The sequence below is a fragment of the Anomaloglossus baeobatrachus genome, chromosome 3, assembly GCF_048569485.1.
Source record: "Anomaloglossus baeobatrachus isolate aAnoBae1 chromosome 3, aAnoBae1.hap1, whole genome shotgun sequence".
In the NCBI taxonomy this organism is placed as follows: Eukaryota; Metazoa; Chordata; class Amphibia; order Anura; family Aromobatidae; genus Anomaloglossus; species Anomaloglossus baeobatrachus.
Genome location: NC_134355.1, coordinates 25,402,014 through 25,416,811, shown reverse-complemented (window position 1 = coordinate 25,416,811; position 14,798 = coordinate 25,402,014). Strand labels below are relative to the sequence as shown.

General features: G+C 51.3%; 1 protein-coding gene across 1 annotated transcript in view; it reads right to left on the bottom strand.

Annotated features, from left to right (window-relative positions):
• Window positions 1–9,023: 9,023 nt before the first annotated feature.
• The window catches only part of ACBD3 (acyl-CoA binding domain containing 3), a 38,591-nt gene continuing 32,816 nt past the window's right edge, over window positions 9,024–14,798 (bottom strand). Inside the window, exons 4-8 of the mRNA XM_075339067.1 lie at window positions 12,894–13,052; window positions 12,405–12,579; window positions 11,742–11,943; window positions 11,267–11,551; window positions 9,024–10,065 (exon numbers count right to left, since the gene is read on the bottom strand). Coding sequence (XP_075195182.1) covers window positions 9,854–10,065; window positions 11,267–11,551; window positions 11,742–11,943; window positions 12,405–12,579; window positions 12,894–13,052 — 1,033 coding nt within the window. The 3' untranslated portion in view covers window positions 9,024–9,853. The remainder of the gene's footprint in view (window positions 10,066–11,266; window positions 11,552–11,741; window positions 11,944–12,404; window positions 12,580–12,893; window positions 13,053–14,798) is intronic.

Sequence of the window (14,798 nt, the reverse complement as noted above, 5' to 3'; positions counted from 1 at the left end):
CGGCGCACTACAAGTCTCAGCTGCGCCGCCGCTCCAGGGGCGGTCGGCGCGGCAGTCCCCCAACACAACAAAATCCCCCAGTAATCTGTAGGGACTATAACCCCAGCGCGCAGCGCTTCAGTCCCCGGCGCACTAGCACACCCAGCAAGCCTGGAGTGTGCGTGCCTGCCATACGGGGACACAGAGTACCTTAATGTTGCAGGGCCTTGTCCCTGAACGGTACCTCGCTCGTCATCCAGCAGGTTCTATGGGTCTGTGGATGGAGCCCGGCCTCAGGGCTTGGTGGCCGGAAAGATCCCACTTCCTCAGAGCCCCTCAGGGGGATGGGGAAGGAAAACAGCATGTGGGCTCCAGCCTCCGTACCAGCAATAGGTACCTCAACCTTACAAACCGCAAGTGGGGTGAGAAGGGAGCATGCTGGGGGCCCTATATGGGCCCTCTTTTCTTCCATCCGATATAGTCAGCAGCTACTGCTGACTAAACAGTGGAGCTATGCGTGGATGTCTGACCTCCTTCGCACAAAGCAGAAAACTGGTGAGCCAGTGATCCCACTGGGGGTGTATAGCCAGAAGGGGAGGGGCCTTACACTTTTTAGTGTAATGCTTTGTGTGGCCTCCAGAGGCAGTAGCTATACACCCAATCGTCAATCGTCTGGGTCTCCCAATGGAGCGCCGAAGAAAAGATTTTACTGTGAGTGCACAAAAATCTTCCTATTTCTGTTCCAACTGCCTCTTACTGGTCCAAATCTCTTCATCTACGTTTGTCATTTACAATAAAACTTATCAATTTAATTAGTTTCAATCTTCTTAAAGTCATTGTCCATTTTTTTTTTTTTATAGTGCTTAGTATTTCTAATACAAAGATCCAATTCCCTGTAGAGCTACATAAACCTGCAGCCACCACAAGGGGGAGCTCTGCCTACTATTTATATACCGGATGCAGGGAGCGCCCTCTGGTGGTGTCTTTGAACAGCCAGAAATGTATCATATAAAAGCTGCATCCACACGGGATTTTGAACGTTGATGCAATTATGAAATAATTTGGTACAGAGAAACCTAACCTTTACATAAATGTTCACCCGGATGCCTCGACTCATTACAAAAATACAGCAGCTTTCTTCCAGGAACAGCACCAGACGTCTTTGGGTTTGTATGACTTTGCACTTCTTGTCCTACAATTGCAACCACCCCCCAATAGTTGTTTTTGGCCGGGTGATCAGTCCATCACTACAGCCCAATGACACCAGGATGGGACCTATATGTAGGATGTTCATAGAAACTAAAAGGGGCACATGACCAGGCTTCTAAAGGGATATTGGAAATCGGGGAAGAGAACAGTCAAGGTTGTGTAGTGTTAAAAAAAAAAAAAAAGTGAACAATCCCTTTAAATACTCTCTCTAATGGCATTCTATAAAAGTAAACAACCCCTGCGGCCGCTCGTGGGGCGATTTGTGCGCGGTAATGAATAATCTCAGGCAGTTTTACATCATAAGAAAATCAAAAAGCAGAGAATTCCATCTTTAATGAGGATAAACGTAATTATTATTTTATAAGAAGTAAATTTACAGTGTAAGACACGTCCTTCCAACAAACCGATATCACAAAGTAGAGGAAATATACAGAGAACCGGATCAGCGCCGCTATTAAATAAAGATTCGAGAGATTTTATTCCTTTAAATTGCACTTGTACTGTATAACCGAAGAGCTGGAAGGCAACGAGACAAGAAAAGGGGGGGGCAATAAAGGGGGGAAACGTCCATCCCTGGCAGGCGGTGCGGCCTATATCCATGTATGTTATGTACAGTATAAACCGATGACTTGTGAAAATATTCATCTCGGAATCTAAAGAGGGGAACTTTTCAGGATACAGACACCCCAGAAAGATGCCAAAAATCTGCGGCAGCTCTAGTCTCCCTCTTGGACCAGACGGCAGGATCCGGTGACATGTGAAGTATAGATGCCCTGGGGGTTACCGCATAGGTAATGTCCTCGAATGGGTACAACACTTTTCAGGAATGATTGACTAATATGTGGCCAATTTCAATATTACTGCAATTCACCCAAGATGTAATATGTAGGTGTTTTTCCTGGTGACAGATTCACCTTTTAACTCCCAAGTTGTACAAAGATGTGAATTTATTAATATGTCAGATTTCTAACAGATGTACTGCCTGCAGCCACCACCACTAGGGGGAGCTCTGTGTACACACCAAGGGTTGTAAATATATAGAACACATGCCTCTGGAGTGGTGCCTGCAGGCAGCGCAATGATTCTTGTATTAGGAAAAAAACCACTTTATAAAGAGAATTTATTTACTATAAGGATTCAGTTCCTACTTGCGTTTTGCACCGGCGAGTGTACTGCGATAAAACATCGGATTGATGTCACTAATGCAAAACTATCCATCTGCGATTGATTTCTCATGCCACAGTGGAATGAATCGCAGCATGCTGAGTTTGGCAGCGATTCTTGGCTTCTCCCCCCCCCCATACAAGTCTATGGGAGCGTGTGAAACATCGCACTGCGCCCGCATGTTATACGATCGCACTGCAATGTACGCATGATCTTGCATCACAAGCTATGCGCAAGTGGAACCGTACCCCATCGCAGATTGCTGAACATTCATACCAGGCAAAACTGCAAACTTTCACATCTGAATTATTGCAGCAAAGCCTATCCAATCTTTCAGATCATCCAGTCTATAACTACATTGTTAAAGGGGATGTGCAGGGTCATTTCTGCGGGCAGCAAAAATCCAAATCCCGCCCTGTGTTGTGCCTTATAATATGACACGTGGATAAGATGGCTGCCGCACAATGCATACCGGACCCTTTAAAGGTGACAGTCTGATCCCTACGGTCTACAATCCCTATCTAAGTTTGTACATTTTACATTGAAGGGGCTGATTCCACCCGACTCTTCAGCTTCTGGTAAAATTTGGGTGATGACCAATATGGCTGCCTTAGGTTGTCATCAGGCAACTAAAGGAGACAGTCTCCTGCCGTCATCCAGTTCATCGGACATGACGCCTTCATAGAAAACCCGGCAATTAAATAATATATTAGTGCAAGTCAAACTGAAGAAGCTGTTGGGGCATGCTGGGAGTTGTAGTGTCACCACAGCCAGACAACTGCCCTCTAAACGGTGACGAGGTGTGCTGCAGCATCTTACGGGTAAAATCTATGTACTTTTATAAGATGCACCCCAAATTTGAAGGAGGAAAATAGGAACAAATAATTTTTACTGTTAAAACGAGGGTCCGTCTTATAATCCTAGTACGTCTCAGGAAGGTCACAGGAGGCAGGGTGGGCAATGCTGCGGGCTCGGAGGAGGAGCAGGTGTCGCAGTGTAGCAGGGTCAGCGATACTGCACGCTCGTGGGGTGTCATTGATTTACCGGCGGACACTGAGGAGGAGGTCACAGGAGGCAGGGTGGGCAATGCTGCGGGCTCGAAGGAGGAGGTGTCGCAGTCTATAAGGGCCAGCGATACCCCACGAGCGTGCAGTGTCATTCATTTATCGGCGGACACTGAGGAGGAGGTGTCGCAGCTCAAGAGGGTCACTGTGTGACAATACTGCAGAGGCTTGTGGAGTGTCGCAGCAGAGAGCACCATTGATCTGCCAGCGGACTTCAAGAAAATGGCTGCGGAAGCGGCGCACGTGGAGATTGATGCGATAAACGTCAAGAAAATGGCCGCAGAGTCCTTGCTGCACACGCACCGCCTCCACGGCCATTTTCTTGAAGTCCGTCTAGTCAATTGCGGGCGATTCAAAGTAGCCCGCAGATCAATGGCGCCGCCCACCGCCGCGGCACCCCAAGAGCCTGCAGTATCACCGACCCTCTGCTGCCACGACACCCCACGAGCCTGCAGTATTGCCGTCCCTGCGCCACCACTGCTGCCCCGGTAAGCCATATGCGGTTGTAAGATGCACCCCCAAGTTTGGGAGGGGAAAAAAGTGTGTCTTACAAACCGAAAAGAAGGGAATTTTGTTACTTACCGTAAATTCCTTTTCTTCTAGCTCTTATTGGGAGACCCAGACGATTGGGGTATAGCTACTGCCCTCTGGAGGCCACACAAAGCACTACATTAAAAGTGCAAGGCCCCTCCCCCTCTGGCTATACCCCCCCCCGTGGTATCACGGGTTCTCCAGTTTTAGTGCCAAAGCAAGAAGGAGGAAGCCAATAACTGGTTTAAACAAATTAACTCCGAATAACATCGGAGAACTGAAAAACCGTTCAACATGAACAACATGTGTACCCGCAAACAACAAAAAAACATCCCGAAGGACAACAGGGCGGGTGCTGGGTCTCCCAATAAGAGCTAGAAGAAAAGGAATTTACGGTAAGTAACAAAATTCCCTTCTTCTTCAGCGCTCTATTGGGAGACCCAGACGATTGGGACGTCCAAAAGCTGTCCCTGGGTGGGTAAAGAAATACCTCATGTTAGAGCTGCAAAACAGCCCTCCCCTACGGGGGTGTCACTGCCGCCTGCAGGACTCTTCTACCTAAGCTGGCATCCGCCGAAGCATAGGTATGCACCTGATAATGCTTGGTGAAAGTGTGCAGACTGGACCAGGTAGCTGCCTGGCACACCTGTTGAGCCGAAGCCTGGTGACGTAATGCCCAGGACGCACCCACGGCTCTGTTTGAGTGGGCTTTTAGCCCTGAAGGAACCGGAAGCCCCGCAGAACGGTAGGCCTCTAGAATTGGTTCTTTGATCCATCGAGCCAGGGTGGCTTTAGAAGCCTGCAACCCCTTGCGCGGACCAGCGACAAGGACGAAAAGTGCCTCGGCACGGCGTATGGGCGCCGTGCGGGAAATGTAGATTCTGAGTGCTCTCACCAGATCTAGCAAACGTAAGTCCTTTTCATACCGGTGAACCGGATGAGGACAAAACGAAGGCAAGGAAATATCCTGATTAAGATGAAAAGAGGATACGACCTTAGGGAGAAACTCCGGAATGGGGCGCAGCACTACCTTGTCCTGGTGGAAAACCAGGAAGGGAGCCTTGGATGACAGAGCTGCCAGCTCAGACACTCGCCGAAGCGATGTGATCGCAACAAGAAACGCCACTTTCTGCGACAGCCGAGAAAAGGAAACTTCCTTCAGAGGCTCGAAGGGCGGCTTCTGGAGAGCAACTAGTACCCTGTTCAGATCCCATGGATCTAACGGCCGCTTGTACGGGGGCACAATATGACAGACCCCCTGCAGGAACGTGCGCACCTTAGACAGACGTGCTAGACGCTTCTGAAAAAACACGGATAGTGCCGAAACTTGCCCTTTAAGGGAGCTGAGCGACAAGCCCTTTTCTAACCCCGATTGCAGGAAGGAAAGAAACTTGGGTAATGCAAATGGCCAGGGAGACACTCCCTGAGCCGAGCACCAGGATAAGAAAATCTTCCACGTTCTGTGGTAGATCTTAGCAGAATTCGACTTTCTAGCTTGTCTCATTGTGGCAACGACTCCTTGAGATAATCCTGCAGATGCTAGGATCCAGGACTCAATGGCCACACAGTCAGGTTCAGGGCCGCAGAATTCTGATGGAAAAACGGCCCTTGGGACAGTAAGTCTGGTCGGTCTGGCAGTGACCACGGTCGACCGATCGTGAGATGCCACAGATCCGGATACCACGACCTCCTCGGCCAGTTTGGAGCGACGAGTATGATGCGGCTGCACTCGGATCTGATCTTGCGTAGCACTCTGGGCAAGAGCGCCAGAGGCGGAAACACGTAAGGGAGCTGAAACTGCGACCAATCTTGAACCAAGGCGTCTGCCGCCAGAGCTCTTTGATCGCGCGACCTCGCCATGAATGCCGGGACCTTGTTGTTGTGCCGGGATGCCATTAGGTCGACGTCCGGCACTCCCCAGCGGCGACAGATTTCCTGAAACACGTCCGGGTGAAGGGACCATTCCCCTGCGTCCATGCCCTGGCGACTGAGGAAGTCTGCTTCCCAGTTTTCTACGCCTGGGATGTGAACCGCGGATATGGTGGATGCTCTGTCCTCCACCCACATTAGAATGCGCCGGACTTCTTGGAAGGCTTGCCGACTGCGCGTCCCTCCTTGGTGGTTGATGTATGCCACCGCTGTGGAGTTGTCCGATTGGATTCGGATCTGCTTTCCTTCCAGCCACTGCTGGAAGGCTAGTAGGGCAAGATACACTGCTCTGATCTCCAGAACATTGATCTGAAGGGTGGACTCCTGCGGAGTCCACGTCCCCTGAGCCCTGTGGTGGAGAAACACTGCTCCCCACCCTGACAGACTCGCATCTGTCGTGACTACTGCCCAGGATGGGGGCAGGAAGGATCTTCCCTGAGATAATGAGGTGGGAAGGAGCCACCATTGTAGAGAGTCCTTGGCCGTCTGGGAAAGCGAGACTTTCCTGTCCAGGGACGTTGACTTCCCGTCCCATTGGCGGAGAATGTCCCATTGAAGTGGGCGCAGATGAAACTGCGCAAAGGGAACTGCTTCCATGGCTGCCACCATCTTCCCTAGGAAATGCATGAGGCGCCGCAAGGGATGCAACTGGCCCTGCAGGAGAGATTGCACCCCTGTCTGTAGTGACCGCTGCTTGTTCAGCGGAAGCTTCACTATCGCTGCTAGAGTATGAAACTCCATGCCAAGATACGTTAGTGACTGAGTCGGTGATAGGATCGACTTTGGAAAGTTGATGATCCATCCGAAAGACTGTAGAGTCTCCAGCGTAGCATTCAGGCTGTGCTGACATGCCTCCTGAGAGGGAGCTTTGACCAATAAATCGTCTAGGTAAGGGATCACCGAGTGTCCCTGAGAGTGCAAGACTGCTACCACCGCCGCCATGACCTTGGTGAAGACCCGTGGGGCTGTCGCCAGACCAAATGGAAGAGCTACGAACTGAAAATGGTCGTCTCCTATCACAAAACGTAGAAAACGTTGATGTTCTGTAGCAATTGGCACGTGGAGATAAGCATCTTTGATGTCTATTGAGGCAAGGAAGTCTCCTCTGGACATTGAGGCAATGACAGAGCGGAGGGTTTCCATCCGGAACCTCCTGGCGTGCACATGTTTGTTGAGCCGTTTTAGGTCCAGAACAGGACGGAACGAGCCGTCCTTTTTTGGAACCACAAAGAGATTGGAGTAAAACCCTTGCCCTTGTTCCTGAGGAGGGACTGGGATCACCACTCCTTCCGCTTTTAGGGAGTCCACCGCCTGCAGCAGAGCATCTGCTCGGTCTGGATGTGGGGAGGTTCTGAAGAACCGAGCTGGAGGACGAGAATTGAACTCGATTCTGTACCCGCGAGACAAAATGTCCGTCACCCACCGGTCTTTGACCTGTGACATCCAAATGCCGGAAAAGCGGGAGAGCCTGCCCCCGACCGGCGATGCGGAGGGAAGGGGCTGGAAGTCATGAGGTAGCCGCTTTGGAAGCGGTACCTCCATTTGCTTTCTTGGGGCGCGTGTGAGTCCGCCACGAATCTGAGTTTCTTTGCGTCCTCTGAGTCCCTTTGGACGAGGTAAATGGTGTCTTGCCCGAACCTCGAAAGGACTGAAACCTCTGCTGCCACTTTTTCTGCTGAGGTTTGGTTGTTCTGGGTTGTGGTAAAGAGGAGTCTTTACCCTTGGACTGCTTAATGATGTCAGCCAATGGCTCGCCAAACAGTCTATCTCTAGACAAAGGCAAACTGGTTAAACATTTTTTGGAACCAGCATCTGCTTTCCAGTCCTTTAACCACAAGGCTCTGCGCAAAACTACCGAATTGGCGGACGCCATTGAGGTGCGACTGGTAGATTCTAGGACCGCATTGATAGCGTAAGACGCAAACGCCGACATCTGCGTGGTAAGGTGCGCCACTTGCGGCACTGCTGGATGCATGATAGCATCCACTTTTGCTAAGCCAGCTGAAATAGCCTGGAGTGCCCATACGGCTGCGAATGCTGGAGCAAACGACGCGCCGATAGCTTCATAGACAGATTTTAACCAAAGGTCCATCTGTCTGTCATTGGCATCTTTAAGTGAAGCGCCATCCTCCACTGCAACTATGGATCTAGCTGCAAGTTTGGAAATCGGGGGGTCCACCTTTGGACACTGTGTCCAGCGCTTGACCACCTCAGGGGGGAAGGGGAAACGCGTATCTTTAGATCGTTTAGAGAAACGCCTTTCTGGGTGAGCGTCGTGCTTCTGGATTGATTCTCTGAAGTCAGAGTGATCTAACAAAGCACTCAATTTACGCTTGGGATAAAGGAAACGAAACTTCTCCTGCTCCGCAGCCGCCTCTTCTGCTGAAGGGGCTGGGGGAGAAATATCCAACAGCCTATTGATGGCTGAGATAAGGTCGTTTACCATGGCATCCCCATCAGGGGTATCCAGGTTGAGAGGGGTTCCAGGAGTGGATTCCTGATCACTCTCATCAGACACATCACAGGGAGACTGATTGCGCTGAGACCCTGAGCAGTGTGATGACGTCGAGGGTCTTTCCCAGCGAGCTCGCTTAGGGTGGCTGGGGCTATCATCTGAGTCATAATCCTCGGCCTGTGAAGCCGGGGACCCCCCTGTGGGCTGGATACATTCCAAGTGAGGGGGACCTGAGGACAGAGGCCTCGCCGTGCCCAAAGACTGAGCCCCATGCATAGATTGCAGGGTTTCAAGGATTTTTGCCATAGCCACAGACATATTATCAGCAAAAACTGCAAAGTCTGTCCCTGTCACCGGGGCAGAACCTACAAGCGTCTCAGCCTGGGTCACTACCTCTCCTGACTCCGGCTGGCGAAGCAGCACCGGGTCGGAGCATTGCACACAATGGGGGTCATCGGAGCCTGCTGGTAGATTAGCCCCACATGCAGCACACGCAGTATACACAGCCCTTTTTGCCTTGGCAGCCTTGCGTTTCCTTCGCACACAAAGCTAAAACTGGAGAACCCGTGATACCACGGGGGGGGGTATAGCCAGAGGGGGAGGGGCCTTGCACTTTTAATGTAGTGCTTTGTGTGGCCTCCAGAGGGCAGTAGCTATACCCCAATCGTCTGGGTCTCCCAATAGAGCGCTGAAGAAATACGGTATAATGCTAATAACACCTCTGGAGCTGCAATCCCGATTCTGCCGATTTCCTCCTCGCTTCTCAGCCCACCCCGCACTGTCGCACGCTCTGCTGCGTGGCATTGCAGGAGGTTTAGTGTTTCCCCCGAACTGCAGATCACACAGGACAGAATATTCCATATGATTATTATTATTATAAACCATTTCTCGTATTTGTTACATATTTTACATGGTACAAGATCAGACAAATCAGACTGAGAACAGATAAGAAACTTTCCACCCCTCCCCCCCTCCTGCCCGTTACGGAGGGCTGATACCAGAGAGCACATTTTGCATTTGCTTTAATGCAGAGGAAAAAAAAAAAAAAAACCATCGATGCAGAATTTGCGATAACGCTGAGCTAACTGAGCGTGGTGCAAAAATGACACGCACCCCGCCGCACAGGATGGGGACACGTGGACTTTCACCAGTCCTTAAAGGGGCGCTCGCTACCCTGGTGGCCAACAGAAAAGTGCCGCCCGTGACTCTTCTCATGCGCGTGCATCCATCTCCTGACCGGATCATGAATAAAATATAATAATAATTAAAAATTCCAAACAGGTGCAAGAAAAAAAACCAAACAAAAACCGAAAGTGCAGACGCAGCCAAATTATCTTTAACCCCTTTTTCATTGTCACCAAGCGCAGTGCCACTGAATGGGTTAAGTCACAGCACGTTGTTATTAGTGTCGGCCGCCATGTGACGGGGAGGGATGAGGAGACGACACTGATAAGGATCCAGCACACGTGATCGACTCGCTGCCCTGGCCCCTCCCCCTGATTTCTGGCCCCTCCCCCTTTCTTTATCTAGTATAATACACTCTGTAATACACGGATTTCGAACGCCACAAGGAATAAGAGTTGTCAAATTTGAGCAGGTAGACCCCCCGGCCGGGGTACTGGTGGCTGCCGGCGTACACCTCTTCGTGGCAATCCCGCCTGTAGACCGGCACAATCTCATCCAGCTGAGGCTTGTTGGCGTTCTTTTTGGCTTTCTCTTCGTTGTTGGGGTTCTCTGTAAGGAAAAGACCAAAAAAAAAAAATGTCAGGAGTGAGTTCAGACTACGAAACTGGTTCACAAAAGCATAAGAGAGTCTTCTGGCAAAATTCTATAGTTTTTTTTAGCTGGTTGCCTAGGTTACCGGCCACCTCTGCAGTCTTATCAGTGGTGACTTTTTTCTTACGCAAGTAGAGCACGCTTGCAACTCTTCACTTTAGAGGCTGGGAGCACCGCTGCGAAGCTGGATGCCAAAAATTCTATAGTTTGCAACTCGTTGCCTGGGTTACCGACCACCTCTGCAGTCTAATCAGGGGTGACCGGTATTTATTAGGCAATTAGAGCATGCTTATGGTTGCAAGTCTTCGCTTTAGAGCTCTGAAGCTGGATTACAAGATTCAGCTGTTTTCCCTCCTGCAGAGCTCTTCTGCTGATGGCATCGAAGTGCAGCCAGTTTAGGGCCAGAGGCTCAACCATCCTAGCAGCTGAAACTGTCCTCAGGAGCGTGCTGCCCCCCGACAAACAGGGGAACAGTGCGCTCCTGACTATGAGACAGACTCTTCAATCAGCTTCCAAAGGGGGGAGGATCCTGCTGCAGCCGGTTGGCCTGAATTGGTCGTCTTCAGGAGCGTGCTGCCCCCCGACAAACATGAGAACAGTACCCTCCTGAAGAGGAGACAAACCCTTTAATCAGCGTCCTACTGAAGGGCAAAGGGGGGAGGATCCTGCTGCAACCGGTTGGCCTTAACTAGTCGTCTTCAGGCGTGTGCTGTCACCCTACAAATATGAGAACAGTGCGCTCCTGAAGAGGAGACAAACCCATTAATCAGCATACTACTGAAGGGCAAAGGGGGGAGGATCCTGCTGCAGCCGGTTGGCCTGAATTTGTCATCAGGAGCGTGCTGCCCCCCGACAAACATGAGAACAGTACCCTCCTGAAGAGGAGACAAACCCTTTAATCAGCGTTCTACTGAAGGGCAAAGGGGGGAGGATCCTGCTGCAGCCGGTTGGCCTGAATTGGTCGTCTTCAGGAGCGTGCTGCCCCCCCGACAAACATGAGAACAGTACCCTCCTGAAGAGGAGACAAACCCTTTAATCAGCGTCCTACTGAAGGGCAAAGGGGGGAGGATCCTGCTGCAGCCGGTCATTCATCCTTCCACCATCGATGAAGAACAACTGCGCAATTTATATTAATACATAGTAATAATTGTACAAGTACCTTCGTCTTCCTCCTCGTCCTCGCTGGACTCGCTGACGTGCACGCTCACAGCCGTGTTTGGGGAGTCTGTCCATTCAAAGTAAACCCCAAAACCAATGTCAAAGTTATCTGTGGCAAACTCCCAGAAAAGATAGGAGCCCTCCTCGTGCGTCGGGACCCGGACTGTGACCACCTCTCCTCTTCCCACGGTGATGACCGAGTCCGCGTCCTGCCGGATCTTCTCTTTGAAGTCTTTTATTTGGGGTCTTGTCCACATGGATGGAGCAGCGATGACCGGCGTGGACTCTAGAGACAGAGAAGAGGAAAATAATGATCGAAATTAAACCCCGACTCCATGGAGGAATTGGCACAGAAGCTCTGCCTCGTTATCCTTTTGGGACAAGAGCCCAATGTCCAGGTATATGGTCGTCCATGGGTTGTCTCCTAGATGGACCGACCCTACAGAAACCGCTCCATTGCTCTCAATAGGACGCACCTTTAGGTCCATTCTCCAGCAGATCTTCCAGCGGGTCGGCCTCCATTTCTGTCTCGGCGCTGTCTATGTGTGGGTGGGTTTGTCCATTGACCGAGGGGGCTTCTCCGGAGCCGGTGATACTTCCCATGCTCATCTTGGATGGAGAACTGACTGGGGAGCTGGTTCCTGCTGAAAGCGCCTCCTGCTGTTTCTGTAAGGCCGCCTGTAAGGGGCGATGAGGGTAACACCATGTTATTTATCAGCATTCTTCATTGCTTCCTGCAGAGCCATTTGTACAGAATGAAGCAAAGCTGCAGTGTAAAGCATGAAGGTAAGAACAAGGAAGGATGTCAGTTCACCAGGGTCTTTAGTGCACAGTGGGCATACAAAGAAACCCCGCAGCATTCCTGCTATATGGGAACATGGTCTCGGGGGTGCGCGCGCCCCAAGACCAGCGCGGCCCGGGGGTCCGCGCGCCCCAAGACCAGCGCGGCCCGGGGGTCCGCGCGCCCCAAGACCAGCGCGGCCCGGGGGTCCGCGCGCCCCAAGACCAGCGCGGCTCGGGAGACCGTGCGCCCCAAGACCAGCGCGGCCCGGGAGACCGTGCGCCCCAAGACCAGCGCGGCCCGGGAGACCGTGCGCCCCAAGACCAGCGCGGCTCGGGAGACCGTGCAAGGCGTCTACCTGTTGTTGGGCGAGCTGCACTTGGTACAGCTGCTGCATGTACTGCTGGTAGTGTTGCTCCTGCAGCTGTCGGATGAGGAGCTGCTGTTGCTCGAAGTTCCCCGGGTACTGCTGTGCTGCGTACTGCTGAAACTGCACCGCCGTCTGCGAGTTCAGAGCCGACATTATCTGCTGCCTGTATAAAAAAAAAAAAAAAAAAAAAAAAAAAAAATAGATTTACGTCTATGAGACACATATGCACGATCTTCCCTTGATGCCCCCGCTGAGCCGTGCACCCATTTAGTAGCTTGATAGATTTTCTTTGTTTTTTCCATTAAGATGTGATGGCGCACTGAGGGGCTCGTTGGCTCCGTTGTTGGGGTTCATGCACCCTCTGACTTTCCACTACAGCTCATATTGTGGAGTCCTGCACGAGTGATTCACGCAAGAATATCCTAATGCCTTTCAGGAGGAGTGTACTGTAATCTGCTTCGTGATGGGAGTACTTACTTCTGCTGCTCCATTCGAAACCTTTCGTCCTCCGCCCGCATCCTCTCCTCCTGCTCTCTCCTCAGCCTCTCCTCCTCCTCTTTTCTCCGCTTCTCCTCTTCCCGCAGCAGCCGCTGCCGCTCCTCCTCTTCCCGCCGTCTCCGTTCCTCCTCTTCTCTCCTGTAAAATCAGCAGATGATGCTTTATACTGAAATACGTGGGCCGCCATCTTTACAGCAGCACTGACCGGCAGTTCCTGGGGCTTAAAGCAGAATTGGGGTCCATTATCCCTTGGCTATTACGTGCCGGCTGCTCCGTGACTTCATACACAGCCATCACCACTGACTCCAGCTTTATTGCATGTCTATGGAGTGTGTGCAGGGGGCTGGTTGTACCCAGCAGGTAATGACAGTGTATTACTTGCCGCTAACAAACATGGGGAGAGCGGAGTTCTGCCTGCGATTGTTAACCTGTTAAATCCCGCTGTCTAAACCCAGACAGCGGGATTTAAAATGCGCTGGCATGGAGGTGCGCCATTCTAACCACCCGCGGTGTGATGGTAGGCCACTGATGGGTTGTTATGACAGCTGGGGCGGGGGTCTGCTGCAGACCCCCATACTTGTCATAGCAGCGCTCATTGGAACCTGCCTGGGGCCAAGCTTCAAAGGAGACTGTAAAATTTACTGTATGCAGCAATTCTGTGGTACAGCTGTATATAATAGAAATGACCAGACAATGAAGGGAATTTTGTTTACTTACCGTAAATTCCTTTTCTTCTAGCTCCAATTGGGAGACCCAGACAATTGGGTGTATAGCTTCTGCCTCCGGAGGCCACACAAAGTATTACACTAAAAGTGTAAAGCCCCTCCCCTTCTGCCTATACACCCCCCGTGCCTCACGGGCTCCTCAGTTTTGGTGCAAAAGCAGGAAGGAGGAAACTTATAAATTGGTCTAAAGTAATTTCAATCCGAAGGAAGTTCGGAAAACTGAAAACCATTCAACATGAACAACATGTGTACACAAAGAACAACAGCCCGAAGGGAACAGGGGCGGGTGCTGGGTCTCCCAATTGGAGCTAGAAGAAAAGGAATTTACGGTAAGTAAACAAAATTCCCTTCTTTGTCGCTCCATTGGGAGACCCAGACAATTGGGACGTCCAAAAGCAGTCCCTGGGTGGGTAAAATAATACCTCGTAATAGAGCCGTAAAACGGCCCCTTCCTACAGGTGGGCAACCGCCGCCTGAAGGACTCTTCTACCTAGGCTGGCATCTGCCGAAGCATAGGCATGCACCTGATAGTGTTTCGTGAAAGTGTGCAGGCTCGACCAGGTAGCCGCCTGACACACCTGCTGAGCCGTAGCCTGGTGCCGCAAAGCCCAGGACGCACCCACGGCTCTGGTAGAATGGGCCTTCAGCCCTGATGGAACCGGAAGCCCAGAGGAACGGTAGGCTTCGAGAATTAGTTCCTTGATCCACCGAGCCAGGGTTGATTTGGAAGCTTGTGTCCCTTTACGCTGGCCAGCGACAAGGACAAAGAGTGCATCCGAGCGGCGCAGGGGCGCCGTACGAGAAATGTAGAATCTGAGTGCTCTCACAAGATCCAACAAGTGCAAATCCTTTTCACATTGGTGAACTGGATATGGACAAAGAGAAGGTAAGGAGATATCCTGATTGAGATGAAAGGGGGATACCACCTTAGGGAGAAATTCCGGAACCGGCCGCAGAACCACCTTGTCCTGGTGAAACACCAGGAAAGGAGCTTTGCATGACAGCGCTGCTAGCTCAGACACTCTCCGAAGTGAAGTGACTGCTACTAGAAAGGCCACTTTCTGCGAAAGGCGTGAAAGAGAAATATCCTTCATTGGCTCGAAGGGTGGTTTCTGAAGAGCCATCAGAACCCTGTTCAGATCCCAGGGTTCTAACGGAC